The 14,694-nt window shown below is 45.8% G+C and overlaps 1 protein-coding gene and 1 long non-coding RNA gene across 3 annotated transcripts; one reads left to right on the forward strand and one right to left on the reverse strand.

Annotated features, from left to right (window-relative positions):
- Positions 1-4,894, reverse strand: CKS1B (CDC28 protein kinase regulatory subunit 1B). Its single transcript, XM_084824876.1, has 3 exons — positions 4,760-4,894; positions 1,742-1,869; positions 1-497 (listed from the first exon to the last, which is right to left on the reverse strand). The coding sequence occupies exons 1-3, from the start codon at positions 4,816-4,818 to the stop codon at positions 445-447; spliced, it is 240 nt and encodes a 79-aa protein (XP_084681002.1). The 5' UTR covers positions 4,819-4,894; the 3' UTR covers positions 1-444.
- Positions 4,895-5,012: 118 nt separating this feature from the next.
- LOC146334523 (uncharacterized) lies at positions 5,013-9,750 on the forward strand. 2 transcript variants are annotated; one of them, XR_014786376.1, is made up of 4 exons: positions 5,013-5,258; positions 7,501-7,678; positions 7,846-7,943; positions 8,691-9,750. It is a non-coding gene; the product is annotated as an uncharacterized LOC146334523 (long non-coding RNA). The 2 variants fall into 2 exon arrangements; XR_014786377.1 differs by having other exon boundaries at positions 5,156-5,258; positions 7,787-7,943.
- Positions 9,751-14,694: the final 4,944 nt, after the last annotated feature.

Genomic DNA, 14,694 nt, shown 5'->3' on the forward strand with positions numbered 1-14,694 from the left:
AAAAAGACGGGAAACATAAAATATTTGTGTTTTATTGATGGAGCCTTAAGAACAATCATATCTAGAATAAAAGGAAAAAGTTCCAAAGGATACTTTTAAAAAGAAACACATATAAAAAAATATCCAAGCAGAGAATGCCACATTCTCTGGGATTTAAAAACCAAACTAGCCCTGCTGCATGCATAGAGCAGGAGCCTTTAGCCAATGTCAAAATTATTAATATTTCAATAGCTAAATTAGTCCTTTTCAGTAGACAATCTTTCTGCAGCGAGGGAAGCTTTTCTCGGCTGGCGTCAGTGCTGTGTTGGTTGTGTTGAGTGGCATTTTCTTGACAGATGTATTGAAAACATTTGTCAAACCTCTTTTACAAAACCTCCCCAAACAGTTAATGTTGTTTTTAAAAAAGGTGCTTGTATCTAAAACATGGAAGAGGGGCTGCAGACGTCACTTTTCTGGCTTCTTTGGCAACGGCCTTCGGAAAAGCAGGATATGGGGCTCTATAGGGAGAGAGGAAATAGCATGTTAAAAGGGTCTTGGAAAGAATTCATGGCCTCGCAATCCAGCCTAGCCCGGTTGTCTTAACATTCATACCCGAACCCAGGTGGTAACATGGCTACAGCTCTGTCGCAAATGTGGCTTCCAAAATGTCATCTCATGCAATTTTCACTTATTGCTTAGTAGAGGGATAAAAACACTTTAAATAAAGAAATCTCAATATTCTTTTTTTATTAAAGAAAAGAAAAAATGCTACTCTTCCTTGAGCAATGCTTAAAACATTAAGGGAGCAATTCTATGGCCCACAGACATTGTCTGAGGAGCATGGATTACTGTGGATTCCCCCCGCCGACCTCGGAAGCGGGAAGTTGAAGATCTGATCCCCCTCCCCCACTTCCTCACAGCCAGCATGGAAAGAACTGCGCTGGCTGGCCTCCAAGGTTGGAAAAGCGACCTCGGAGAGAGGATAAAGGGGGTGTTTTGGTGAGCAGGAAGGGGAGGAGACTGGAGAGGCCAGGATATAAGTTACCTTGAGGCCTCTCCAGCCTCCTTCCCCCACCCCCAAAGTGCCATTGATAAAAGGGCAAAAAACCCATCTAGTGAAAAATGCAGGGCAGGAGGGCGGCAAGGCGATGATTGGCTCTGCCACTCCTCCCGCTCTGCATTGGATGATCAGGGGCTTCTGATCATCAAGGGCACAGGCGATAGGATTATGCCCTAAAGCTACGATTGCTTAAAGCAGGGGTGCAGAACCTGCAGCTCTGGGGCCAAACCTGGCCCCCTGAGTGTCTCAACCCGGCTCTCTGGGGTTCCCCAGAAGGCCAGGCCCCTTTCCCCCAATCCCAGATCTGGCCTGAGGGCATCCCCAGCTTTTGTGCAGTGTTTCCCCCCTATTCTAAAAAGCCTGAAACACCTCTCCAAGCTTGGGAACATCACTATAATCTACACTCTCATTACCTCCGTCTGAACTGCAGCTCTGTTCTGCATAGGATGATCGTAAGCCTCCAAGTTCCGGGGTTTACGATCATCAAAGGCACAACCCATCGGATTGCACCCTAAAGCAGTTATTGCGATGCAGCCTTTCAGCAATAAAGTGGGATTCAAATCCTCATCCTTCCTGCCCAATCCACTTCCTGGTCCCCTGATACTGGGAGCTGTCCAAAACCCCTCCGCTCAAGCAGGGTCTCTCAACATTTCTTCAAGTTACTGTGAGCCCCCACCCGCCACATCACATTCTGCAACTCACCTGGCTCATGGATCATGTAGTGAACCCACCCCTGGCTCTGCTGCACCCCCAGGTTCCGCCACTCTGACTCGGACATGAGATGGGTCTTGGGAACCAACTTCGCAATGTCCTTTGGCAGCATCACGTGCCTGCAAGGGGAGAATGCCAAAAGGAGAGGATGTTAAGAAGTGGGAGGCACGGCGTGAGAGGGCCACTGAATCTTTTGTGCGCGTCACTGAGCAGGTCCATGTAGTCTTTCAGCAGGGCTGGTGAAACAGCCCTGCTTCTCCTCTCCTCTCCCTCTGTACAGTCGGCTGGAATGGCTGCTGATGAGGACAGCTGAGGGACAAGGAGCCTTCATGAGGGAGATCTTTCTGAACATTGGGTGTTTTAGTCAAAAACATCTGGGGAGTCTCAGGTTGGGGAAGGCTAGATTAGAGAAATGCAGAGGTTAGGGCTATCAGCGGCAACTAGTCATGTTGATGGCTTTATGAACTGTCCAGGTTTAGAGGCAAGACGCTACTAAATTCTAGTTGGTGGGCAAGGGGGCACTCTGCAAGAGAGGGGTGTTCCCCTCCTGGGCTTCCCAAATGCAGCTAGTTGCCCCCTGTGGGAAACAGGATGCCAGGTTCAATGGGCAGGAGGGCTTGTCCTATGTTTTAATAACCACTTTAAAAGGATAGATCCAGAGCAGCCTTCTCCAACCTGGTGCCCTCCAGATGCCTTGGGCTATGATTCCCAGCATTGTTGACCATTAGCCTTGCTGGTTGGGGCTGATGGGAGTTGAAGCCCACAACATCTGGAGAACACCAGGATGGGGAAGGTTGACCTAAACAACAGCACTTCATCTTAAATATGTACTACTGAGTAATTCTAGGTCAGACCATCCTGGGGATGCAAAAAGCGTCCCTCTTCTGACTGTTTTGCAAGGTAAGCACACATGCTTAAACTCACAATGGGCACATACCAGGGCAGTCTGCAGTGAAACTAAGCTCCCCAGTGCTACGCACTGCCGGTCCTATAGGCTTGCTGCTCTGGTGTTCCAAAATATCATTTTATTCCTGTTTTAGGGCACCATCCTATGCAGGTTTAGACAGAAAAAAGCCCTACAACTCCTAAGTTTCCCAGTGTTTGGGCTGTCTCCCACACCCACCTCCCATTCTAAAAGCTCGGGATGCCACTCCTAGGACTTAGCTAACTGGCAGTAAGACCTTGAAGCTAAAATAGGCTGGCAAATTGGCCCCACCCCCTTTGCCCTTGGCCCCGCCCACCACTGGAATGCAGCCCCCCCAGCTTCTCCAAAATGGAATTCCGCCTTTGAGCTGAAAGAGGTTCAACACCTTGATCTAGTCCAACTCGCTGCTCAGTGGGGGATGAGGAGGCAACTACAAAAGCCGTTCAGGTCATCTAACAAAAAAGGCACAAACATTTTAGAATACTGACATGAACAGTGTCATTGGGGTACCACAAAAACGGTACTATAAATTATTTTTTAAATTTATTTTATTTTATTATTAAATTTATTAATCGCCCATCTGGCTGGTCACCCAGCCACTCTGGGCGATGTACAACATACAATAAAAACAGTTTAAAACAATAAAATTCTACAATAAAAACATTTTCTAAAATACCCTAACTAACCCCAAATGCCTGCCTGAACAACAACGTTTTTAATGCACGACGGAAGCTCATTAAAGAGGGGGCATGACGGAGTTCCCTAGGGAGGGAGTTCCACAGAGTGGGGGCCACCACAGAAAAGGCCCTCTCCCTCGTCCCCACCAGCCTAGCTGTCCTGGCTGATGGGACAGAGAGAAGGCCATCCGAGGCTGATCTTGTTAAGCGGCCTGGCTGGTGCTGCTGGAGGTGCTCCTTAAGATAGGCTGGGCCGGAACCATATAGGGTTTTAAAGGTCAAAACCAACACCTTGAATTTGGCCCGGAAAACAACTGGTAACCAGTGCAACTCCTTCAGCACTGGAGTGATGTGATCTCGCCGGCGGCTGCCTTTAATCAGGCGAGCCGGCACGTTCTGTACCAGCTGCAGTTTCCGAACCGTCTTCAAGGGTAACCCCACGTAGAGCGCATTACAGTAGTCTAAACGAGAGGAGACCAGGGCATGTACTACCGATGGGAGCAGATGGTCGGGAAGGAAGGGGCGCAGCCGCCGTATCAGATGGAGTTGATACAGCGCTGTCCGGCTCACAGCTGACACCTGAGCCTCCATGGACAGCTGGGAGTCCAAAATGACCCCCAGGCTGCAGACCTGGTCTTTCAAGGGTAGCCATACCCCATTCAACACCAGGTCAACATCCCCCAGCCTCCTCTTGTCTCCCACCAAAAGTACCTCGGTCTTGTCAGGGTTGAGCTTCAGCTTATTCCTCCCCATCCAGCCACTCACCGTCTCCAGACATTTGGACAGGGATTCTACGGCCAACCTTGGTGAAGATTTGAATGAGAGGCAGAGCTGCATGTCATCCGCATATTGATGACACTGCACCCCAAACCTCCTGATGATAGCCCCCAGTGGCTGCACATAGATGTTAAATAGCATCGGGGAGAGGATGGAACCCTGTGGCACCCCACAAGTAAATTACACCAGCAGTAATAATAATAATATTAATAAAATATATAATAGTATAATATAATGTATTATATATTTACCAGCTATCGCTACGACGTATTGTACAATATATAATAGCAATAGCTGGTTATTATGAGATTATCAGCCCAACCTACCTCACAGGGTTGTTGTGAGGATAAAATGGAGAGGAGAGGAATGTAAGCCGCCTTGGGTTCCTTCCAAAGGAAAAAAGGCGGGATATAAATGCAAAAAATGAATAAATAAAAATTCCTCCCCGTCTCACATTATGCCCCCCTTCAAAAACGACTGAACAGGGGGCCCCAATGCGCGTGCGCCCCGGCTTTGATCACAAAGTTGCCGAGGCAACCCTGATCCCGCCCCTCCGTTCCACAGGCCCCTCCCACTCCCGACGAACCACGCCCCTTCCCCGTGCCTTAAGCCCCGCCCCGCCCCTCTCACCGATACTCGAACTCCTCGTCGTCGTACTTGTCCGAATAGTAGATCTGATTGTGCGCCATGGTAATAATCCCGATGATGATGCCAACGACGATAAGGAGGAAACACCCGCCCCGCCCCTCAGTTCCTCGTCACTATGTATCCCGGCAGCCTCTGCGGCAGCAGACCAACCAACGAGCGAGCGAGGGCGCGCGCTCAGGCCCCTCCCGCTGGCGCCCGTTGGGCGAGGAGGAAAGAGGGAGGACCCGCCGGGGGCGAGGCCACGCCCCCGAGCGCGCGCTGCCTTTCCCCGCCCACATGCACGCGCCCCCTTACTTAATGGCCTAACCGCCGCTTTTCAAAGGTCGCCGCCGGTCGCGCTGATTGGGCGAGGGAGGCGCTGGGAGGTTGATGCCCTGTGACGTAGCGAAGCCTGATTGGCTGTCGTCGGCCCCGGATTGCTCTCCCGACCCATTTCTTTCCTCACAACGCCTCGAGCGCATTTTCTTTCAGTGCTCGGAAGGTAAAGGGTTGCTGTTGGACAGAGCAGAATTGATAGAATGAGTTTAAATGAATTTCTTTTACTTAAATAAGGAACGCGTGTGTGTGGGGAATCTTATTTCTATGTTATGGGAAAACGTTCTGACTTCTCCATCCCGACAGCCTCTGGACATGTCGGACTGCAGTTCCCATTATCCCCAGACCCTATGGCTATTTGTTAGACCAAAGCTCCCATCATCCTCAGCTATCAAGACTCCAAGCTTCATCATTCCCTGCCAACATGGTCATTGGCTATGCTGGCTGGGGATGATGGGAATTGAAGTCTGACACATCTGGTGGGTACCAGGTTGAGGTAGGCCTTCGCCAGCCTAGTCTCTTCTGATGCATTGGACTACAGCTCCCATCCTCCCATTGGTTATGCTGGCTTTGGGGTGATGGGAATTGCAGCCCAGTGGAAAGCCCTGGGTGGAGGAGGGCATAGTGAGGCTCATTCTTTGAGTGTGTCGTTCATATGGGGGTTGGGCTCAAGCTGAGAGAGTAGCTTACAACAAACCTGCAGTGTTATCTCTTGATTTTACTGCCCCCCTCCAGTCTCAGATGGAGGTGAGAGAGGAGCATGCAACAACCTGCAGTGTAGCTCAGTGTTATATCCTTGTTGTGGGAACAGTTGTACTAACAGAGACAAAAGGAGACAGGAGCTCACACCAGCCCTGTATTTTAGTCAACTGTTAATATTGCAGGTCAAATAAGTGAGGCCGGTTTGGATTCCCAGTCAAAAAACTCTTCTAATGCCTCCCAGTTTCCAGAACAGCTGCTTAAACTGCCCCCTCAGACTCTTCTCCCAGGCTAAATCCAACACTCAGATGAATGCAGAAAGCTCATGCTCCATTGTCTTTATTAAAGTTATTCATATACCACTTTTTTGGGCTGACCTCACAAAGCAAAAAAAAGCATGAAATTATTCAAACAATAAACATCAATAATGTTATACAATAAAACAGAAAAGACAAACAACTATTTGTCTTGGAAGATCTCGCCTCAGGACAAGATGGGGATATGCATGCCAGTGGTGCCACCACAGTTCACAAGCTTGGCTTGTTGTTTCAGGTCTTTAGTGGATTTCTGTCTCCTGAGTGGCTCCTGGGTTCTGAAGTTGTGAAAGACTCCTTTGGGATAGATACCACTTACTCGGAGAACTTATTTGGGAGTTTAATGGAAAGGCTAGTAGAGAAGGATCTCTGTCTTGGACCAAACCTCCCGAGGACGTCAGTCAATCTCAAGCCGTTAGATTTCTCAAGCCAGATCTATACCATGTTCCTTGGCATTAAGTGAGATCTTTTAAGAATGTTGCAGTGTTTGTATACCTCAAAGGCAGAATGTGTTTAATAACCCCAAGACTATATGCACTAAAGATGTGAAATGTTCAGGAAAAACAATTTTACATAAATGAATTAATAAATGCTGCTGAAAGCTTTTAGTCCCTACTTAGACCAAATTTAGAACAACAATATCAACTTGTTGACTCTGGTTCATCATATAATTTAACTCCCCCCCTGCCCCCCCGGTCTTGTCTAGTCAGTTATGATGTGTTAAAATAAGTCTCAGAAGTGGTCACAGTTGCTGTTTATAGCGTCCCAAATTTTTAGAGCCTGTTCTTTAGTTAGGAGTAGTTGTGATTTTTAGTGCCAGCGGGTGGGTGGGCTGGAAAACAAACACATACAAAAGATTGAGTACTGTCACCTGTTCCATTGCTAGGAAGTTGTGCCGCTTACTGTAATATATGTATAGTCATGTGAATGTTCGTGTTTGAGTTGTAAGGTAAGGTATCCAGGTAAGATAGAGTTGATGGAATGTTGGTGTGTGAGTGAGGAGAATTCTAAGGAGTTTAAAAAGGGAGTCTTGACTGTTTAACCCATCAGATAGGGTTTAGGGATTCACTTAATGTACATCTAGTGAGATTGGTTTGGGTGATAGGTTTAGAAGGTGTAGGTAGGTTAGCAATAAGTATAAGACAATTAAATAATAACCTTTATAAACTTGTAAATAATAAAATATGATGTGTTTTATTATTTATATAATTCCCCATGTCAGCTTGATTTGTTAACGCTACCGAATTAGAAAAATCTATTTTCCTGTTACCATTCCTATATCTGTTAAAGAAAACCAGTTAACCTAGTGGGTGTCTCCTTGGCACAAGGTAGCTTTGGGATTCTGTGTGGACAACTGGTCAAAGCTGAGGCAGATGTCCTGGTGTTATTTTTCAGTTTTGAGCATCTGGAAACAGGCAAAGAGCATCTGGAAACAGGAGGGAGAATAACCCCAGACAGGAACGTCACACTTGTGTGGGGTGGTTGGCATGTTAGAAGAGCTCTCTGTATCCTGAACCCAACACGTGGAGCAGTCCTAGAACTAGTCCAGCAAAACTGCTCCAATCTTCCTGGGGTAAGTGAGCACCATCTATATCAGCATCATCCCTTAGGGAAGGAAGCAGGGCATGCGTGTCAGTGGTGGTGCTGCTGCTGCTGCCATTCACACACTTTGTCTGTGCAGGTCTTCGGGGCCTTTCTTAACACCTGACCAGCTCCTGGATCCCATGTGCTTCCTTGCAGGAGCTGGCGAGGCTCCTGTAGACTCCTTTACCTTCACTGTACTGAATCAGTATCACCTGCTCCAGGAGCTCATTTCCAAATTTGGCAACAGCCTAAAGGTGAGGAGCTGCAGGGATGTGAGAGAACTATCTCGGCTTCAGACCAGATCCCTTGAATCTTTCAGTTCATCCCCAGGAGCCCAGCCTGATCCTCTTGGGGAGACTGACCGCACGCCACTCTCTAGCCAATTCCAACCAGTCATCCTGTCATCCCTCGTGCAATCTGATGGGGCATTGGAAGAGATCCTGGGACGCTGGTCCCTGGCTGTTTGTGGCAGTCACTGTGGGAGGTGGCGGCAGCATGTCTTAGAATAGCCAAGTGTCTCAGCATCTACAGCAGATGGCAAGGGGCAGGATTCTTTAGGCGAGTCCAATGTATTGCGTGCAGACTGGCTGAACTTTTAAAATGTTCCAAAATATTTTTAAAAATGTGTACCTGAAGGTAAGACCCAGGTTAGAACAGGGTCTTTCAGTGCAACTCTATGATGTAAGGCATATACCGCAACATTTTATTTCAGGGCCCTACTTGTAAATATACATATGTATTAACAGACTTCAAAAACCACTACAAAATCATGTTATGAAGCAGGTAAAGGCTTGATGGGCAGTTCTTGGAACTGAGTTGAAAAGGTGGCTGGCATAAAAGAACAGGGAGCAGGACATGTCAAATGAGCAGCAGCATTTGGAACAGTGGAGAGGCTTAAGAGTAAACAGAAGAAGAGCAACAAGTGGAATGTTTATAATACAGGAAATACTAAGAAAATTAATAAAAGTTAGACATTCTCCATGTTCTCCCCCTGATTTCAGCATCAAGGAGCAACAAACGTTTCCAACATTTTGCTGTGAAGTAGCACAATATGGCAGACGGTGTTGCCTGGACCATTTCAGGCAAGGCACACAAAAGTCCTTCCCTGATAAACTGCCTGACTATTGCAGTTTTCGGGATCTGGAGCACAGAGCCTCTCCTGATGGTGTGTCTTCGAAAGTTGTGAGGGGCCAGCAAATACTGGGACTACTCAAAAGTTCTGGCGGCAGGGGCCATGATGGTGAATGAAATGCAGTACAAAGAATCCAGTGGAAAGGTAGGTGGGACGTCCGGGCATGAGATGTGGGGAAAGTTCTGTTGAAGAAGAGGACTACACAGTTGTTTGGAACAGGATTACCAAATGGTGTAAATAAAACCCCAAGGGTTAAATTAGATGTTAATGAAGGAAAAAAACAAGGGGGTGGGGGTGGGGGAATCTGGTGTGTGGGTGTTCAAGTTTTTCAGAAATGTTACATCTCTAGTGTTGAGTGGGAGAGATCACAGGGCTAGGATGAAATTCCATGAGTCTTTTATATCAGGGTTATTCACTACTCACCTAGTTACCTGTATGCTAAATTAGGTGAAAGAAAGTAGAGAAAGTGTCATAAGAGTGTGATGCTAATATCTGCTGCCCCCTGTGCCTGCTGCCCCTTTTCTCAAAAATATATTCCAAGTTGGAAGAAGAACATAGAGTCAGGAGGTGGGTAGAAAGGGATGGAAGTTGCCCATACTGTATCTATGTTCTGTAGCTTTGAAGAGCATTCTGTAGTTTGAAGTTTAAAATTGTCCCTGTTTTACTTTAGCATCTTAACCCATAGCTGTTATGCATTATCCTCACTTTCCTTTTAAGTTAGATCTATCCTTACCCAGTTGTAATTCACATGTAAGCAATGGACTGTAGAACTAGTGTTATTTTTTTCAGTGAATGCTATATGATAAAGTCAAATGTTATTTTCTGAACTGTGTAAATTTTAAACTACTTTAATTATTTGTCACGTTGATTTAGGATACTGTTTACCTCTGTACTTGATGTTGCATTTATATTAAATGTTTGGTTAATTAAAAACAGCGAGTTACACTTTTCAAACTATGTGGAAGGAAGGAAGCTGTAGGTGGGTGGGACTGTTCTGGCATGAAATAGCCAAAAAGGTGGTGGTGGGGAATTGCTCTACATTTACCATGGCAAAAGTCCATGACCTAAGAACATAAGAGCCATGCTGGATCATACCAAGGGTCCATTTAGTCCAGCATTCTGTTCACACAGTGGCCAACTAGCTGTTGACCAGGAACCCACAAGCAGGACATGAGTGCAACAGCACCTTCCAGACCATGTTTCCCAGCAACTAGTGTACATAGGCAGACTGGAAGTAGCGCATAGTCAACAGGACTAGTAGCCATTGATAGCCGCCTCCTCCATGAATGAGTCCAACCCCCTTTGAAGCCATCCAAATTGGTGGCCATCACTACGTCTTGTGGTAGCAAGTTCCATAGTTTAACTATGTGCTATGTGAAGAAGTACTTTTATCTGTCCTGGGTTCTAGTATTATGAGGGAGGGAGAAACATGTCTCCCTCTTCATATTATCTACACAATGCATAATTCTATACACCTCTATCTTGTCTCCCTTTACCCTCCTTTTTTCCAAGCTAAACAACCCCAGGTGTTGTAACCTTCCCTCAAAGAGGAGATGCTCCAGCCTCTTGATAATTTTAGTTGTCCTTTTCTATACTTTTTCCCGCTCTACAATATCCTTTTTTTTAGGTTGTTGTGACCAGAAGTGTATTCCAAGTGTGGTCACACCATAGATTTGTATAGGGGCAGTATGATATTGGCAGTTTTATTCTCAGTTCCTTTTCTAATTATGCCTAACATGGAGTTTGCCCTTTTTACAGCAGCTGCACACTTGGTTGACATTTTCATTGAGCTGTCCACCATGACACCAAGATCTCTTTCTTGGTTGGTCACCACTAGCTCAGATCCCATCAGATTATACTTGGAGTTGGGATTTTTTGCTCCAACATGCATCACTTTACATTTGCTTACATTGAACCACATTTGCCATTTTGTGTCTGTTCTCCCAGTTTGGAGAGATCTTTCACTATCCCTTTCTGTTTTAACAATCCTAAGGCTGCAATCTTATGCATGTTTAGACAGAAAAAATGTCCTACAACTCCCAGCATTTCCCAGCCAGCATAGCCGGGAGTTGTAGGTCTTTTTTTCTGACTAATCTTGCATAGGATTGCACCCTAAATGGTTTGGTGTCATCAGCAAACTTGGCCACCTCACTGCTCACTCCAAATTCCTAGTTCATTTATGAACTAGTTAGAAAGCACTGGTCCCAATACAGTTCCCTGTGGGACCCCACTATTTACTTCCCTCCATTGGGAGAATTGACTATTCCTACTCTCTGCTTTCTGTTTTTTAACCAGTTACTGATCCATAAGAGAACCTGTCCTCTTATTCCACGACTGCTAAGTTTGCTCAGGAGTCTTTGGTGAGGGACTTTGTTGCTCTTTCACCTGTGTTCCCTGTAGAAGGTGAAGAAGCCCTAGAATAGGACTTCCAAAAGGGTTTTGACAAACAGCCCTTTCACCAAAAGCAGCCACCTCTCCTCTTATGGAGGGGTATTTAATTTGCCTGTTTATTGTTTAAAGGTTCAGTGTCTCCTGAACCTTTAAAAGCTTGCATGGAGGACAGAAATCCAATGCAGCTTTTCCCATCACAGCATCTGTTTGCCGAGGATTTGCTTAAAGCTGCTCTGGTTGCATTTCTGCCTGCCCTGCAGCTCAGAAGGGGGTGGGCAGCCTTTTTGGTGTCAAGGACTGTGGTCCCACCTGAGAAAGTTTTTAGGGGCCCAAATGCTGCTGCTTACACATTCACTCTCTCATATACACACACTAATCAGGAAGGAGTCTAAGATGGATGGGAGTTTCTGAATAAGGAGGTACTAGAAGGGAAGGGCCTAGCTCAGTGGCAGAGCCCCTGCTTTGCATGCAGAAGGTCCCAGGTTCAATCCCCGGCATTTCCAAGTAGGGCTGGAAAAACTCATGCTTGAACCTCTGGAGAGCCGCTGCCGGTCAGTGTTGACAGTACTGGGCTAGATGGACCAATTGTGTGACTCAGTGGAACTGAGTCAGTTTACAAGGCACGGCAGCATATCATGGGTTAGTGGGTCAGCAGTTGGGTTGTTTAGCCCCTAAACCCATCAGTCCAGGTTTGCATGTCATAATGACATCCTTTGATTGTGCTGATCGGAGGTTGTTCACAGAAACTGAAAACATCTTCTAGGTAGCACAAGTGCCCCTGCAAATCGTGGGCTAAATAACGCACAATTTGCTGCTGTGATGTGTGAACTGCGTCAATATAAGACAGCTTCCTATGTTCTTGGAAGGAGTTACTAAAAGCAGAATTGCAAACAATACCAATGAGCAAGAAAAATTAGAGACTTTAAAAAAAAAAAAGGCCAGTGTGGCTGCACAAAAAGCTTAGTGATGAACTGAAAATCAAAAAGCATATAAGAAAGGGGAGGAAGGAGAGGTTGCCAAGGATGAGTATAACTTTAGGAATGGCGTCAAAAAGGTAAAGCTTAGAATGAGCTGAGATTGAAGAGGGATGCCAAGTAAAAAAAAAAAAAGCTTTTCCAGGTATGTTTGAAGCAAATGAAAGAGAAAGGAAATGGTGGGAACAGTGCTTAGTAAGGATGGTGAAATGTTAACGGGTGACAGAAGGCGGAACTGCTCAATTCCTATTTTGCTTCCCATTTTCTTGGAAAAGGGGAACTGCAACATCTAAGTAGCATAACTAGTGAGCAGTCCAAATTGCATTTTAAGGTTGAGAAGCAGTTGGTCAGGAAATACTTCCTGGAGAAAGTGTGGTGCCTCAGGAGTGGAGACAGGCAAATGTCCCAATCTTCCAAAAAAAGTGTGGGGGAGTAAGATCCAGGAAACTATAGACCAGTCAGTCTGACTTTGATACCGGGGAAGATACTAGAACAGATTATAACAGAGTCCATTTGTAAGCATTTTGATAACAATACAATGATTAATAGGAGCCAGCATAAATCCTAACAAACTATGTTTTGTTTTTTTAGATCAGTTTACTAAATAGATTGTGGGAATGCGGTGGACATAACTGGATTTCAGTGATTTGAGAAAGCCCTCCCATGATACTTTGATTATCAAACTGGTTAAAGGCAGGTTTGATGTAGTACAGTCAGCTGGATTCACAGGTGGTTGGAAAACTACTCAGCTTCAGGGCTCTGTCCTGAGCTCTGTACTCCTCAACATTTTAATCAATGGCTTAGATCAAGGGTGGGCAAGGTGTAGCCCAGAACATTTGGAACTTGCCCACCCCTGACATAGATGAAGGCATGGAGAGAATTCTCAGATTTGCAAATGACACAAACTGGGAGGGATAGTCAGCACCTCAGGTGACAGGAATAAAATTCAAAATTACCTTGATAGAATGGAAAACTGGGCCAAAACTAACAACATCAAATTCAACAGAGACAAATGCAAAGTTCTGCGTTTAGGCAGAATAATAACAAAAACAATCAAACGTGCAGATATAGGGTGCGAGATGCCTGGCTTTGCAGTAGAACATGTAAAATTGGATTGCAGTTGGATCACAAACTCAACATATTAGCAGTGTGATGTGGCTGCAAAAAAGGCTAACGTGATTTTAGGCTGTGTTAATAGAATCATAGTTTCCAAGTTGCAGGAAGTAGCAGTTATACGTCATTCTGCCCTACTTGAACCTCAGCTGGAGTACTGTGTCCAGTCCTGGGTGCTGTACTTTAAGAAGAATATAGACAAGCTCCTGGAGGAGAAGGCTATCAATGGCTATTAGTCCTGATGGCTCTATGCCGCCTCCAGTATCAGAGGCAGCCTGCCTAGTACATCAGTTGCTGGGGAACATGGGTGGGAGGGTGCTGTTGCACATGTCCTGCTTATGGGCTTCCTGTGGACAGCTGTGTGGCCACTGTGTAAACAGAATGCTGGACTAGATGGACCCGTGGTCTGATCCAGCACAGCTCTTATGTTCTCACAAACTGGAACAGGTTTAAAGGAAGACAAGAAAGATGGTCAGAGATATGGAAAACAAGTCCTATGAGAAAAGATAAAAAGAATAGAACATGTTTACGCTGGAGAAGACTGGGGGCGGGGTATGATAGGACTCCTCAAATCTCTGAAGGACTGTCACACAGAAGATGGCAAAAACTTGTTCTCTCTGCTATCCCGGAGGGCCGGACTAGATCTAATGGGCTGAAGCGTCAGGAGGATAGATTTTGGTTGAACATCTGGGGAAACTTCTTGACAGAGCAGTTTGACAATGGAACCAACTACTTAGAGGGGTGGTTATGGGCTCTCCCTCACTGGATGTCTTTGAGCAGAGATTGACAGCCATCTGTTGGGGATGCTCCACCAGCTCTAGATTTCCTGCATTGACCAGGTGATTGGAATAGATGGCCACAAGGCCTCATCTTGTATGGGAGATTTGGGGATGGAAATTCAAGCCAGCCCCAGCCCCTCCTCTAGCCTATTATGTTATATGACAGAACTGGGGTAACCATGCTCAGCCACAGAACTTAACCCCCCCCGCTCTGCCCCCCCCCATCCTGCTCCCCAATAACAGGTTTGGAAAAATCTGAGGTTTCTCTGTTGTTTAATTTTGGCAGTTCTCACTTCATCCCTGAGGGTGGAATGGTAAAAAAAAATTATTTTGACAGAATAAGCAAGTTTCTTCTACAGGGAATTAAATTGCCACTCTAGCCGAGATATAAAAAGGCAAGACTATGTGACACAATATCAACACACCCATAAATATTAATGAAAAACGTTATTAAAGCATTTATTACATCTTTAAATTAGTTTTTAAAAAGGCTTTGGAGCTGCTTTACCTAACTGAGCGCCCATCAGATGTGTTGAACTACAGCTCCCATTATTCCCAGCCACCATGGGCAGGAGGGGATGATGGGATTTGCAATGCAAAACATCTGAAGGTCTCT

The sequence above is a fragment of the Heloderma suspectum genome, chromosome 17 (assembly GCF_057233095.1).
Source record: "Heloderma suspectum isolate Gila_16-S chromosome 17, 16-S_ref, whole genome shotgun sequence".
Lineage (NCBI taxonomy): Eukaryota > Metazoa > Chordata > Lepidosauria > Squamata > Helodermatidae > Heloderma > Heloderma suspectum.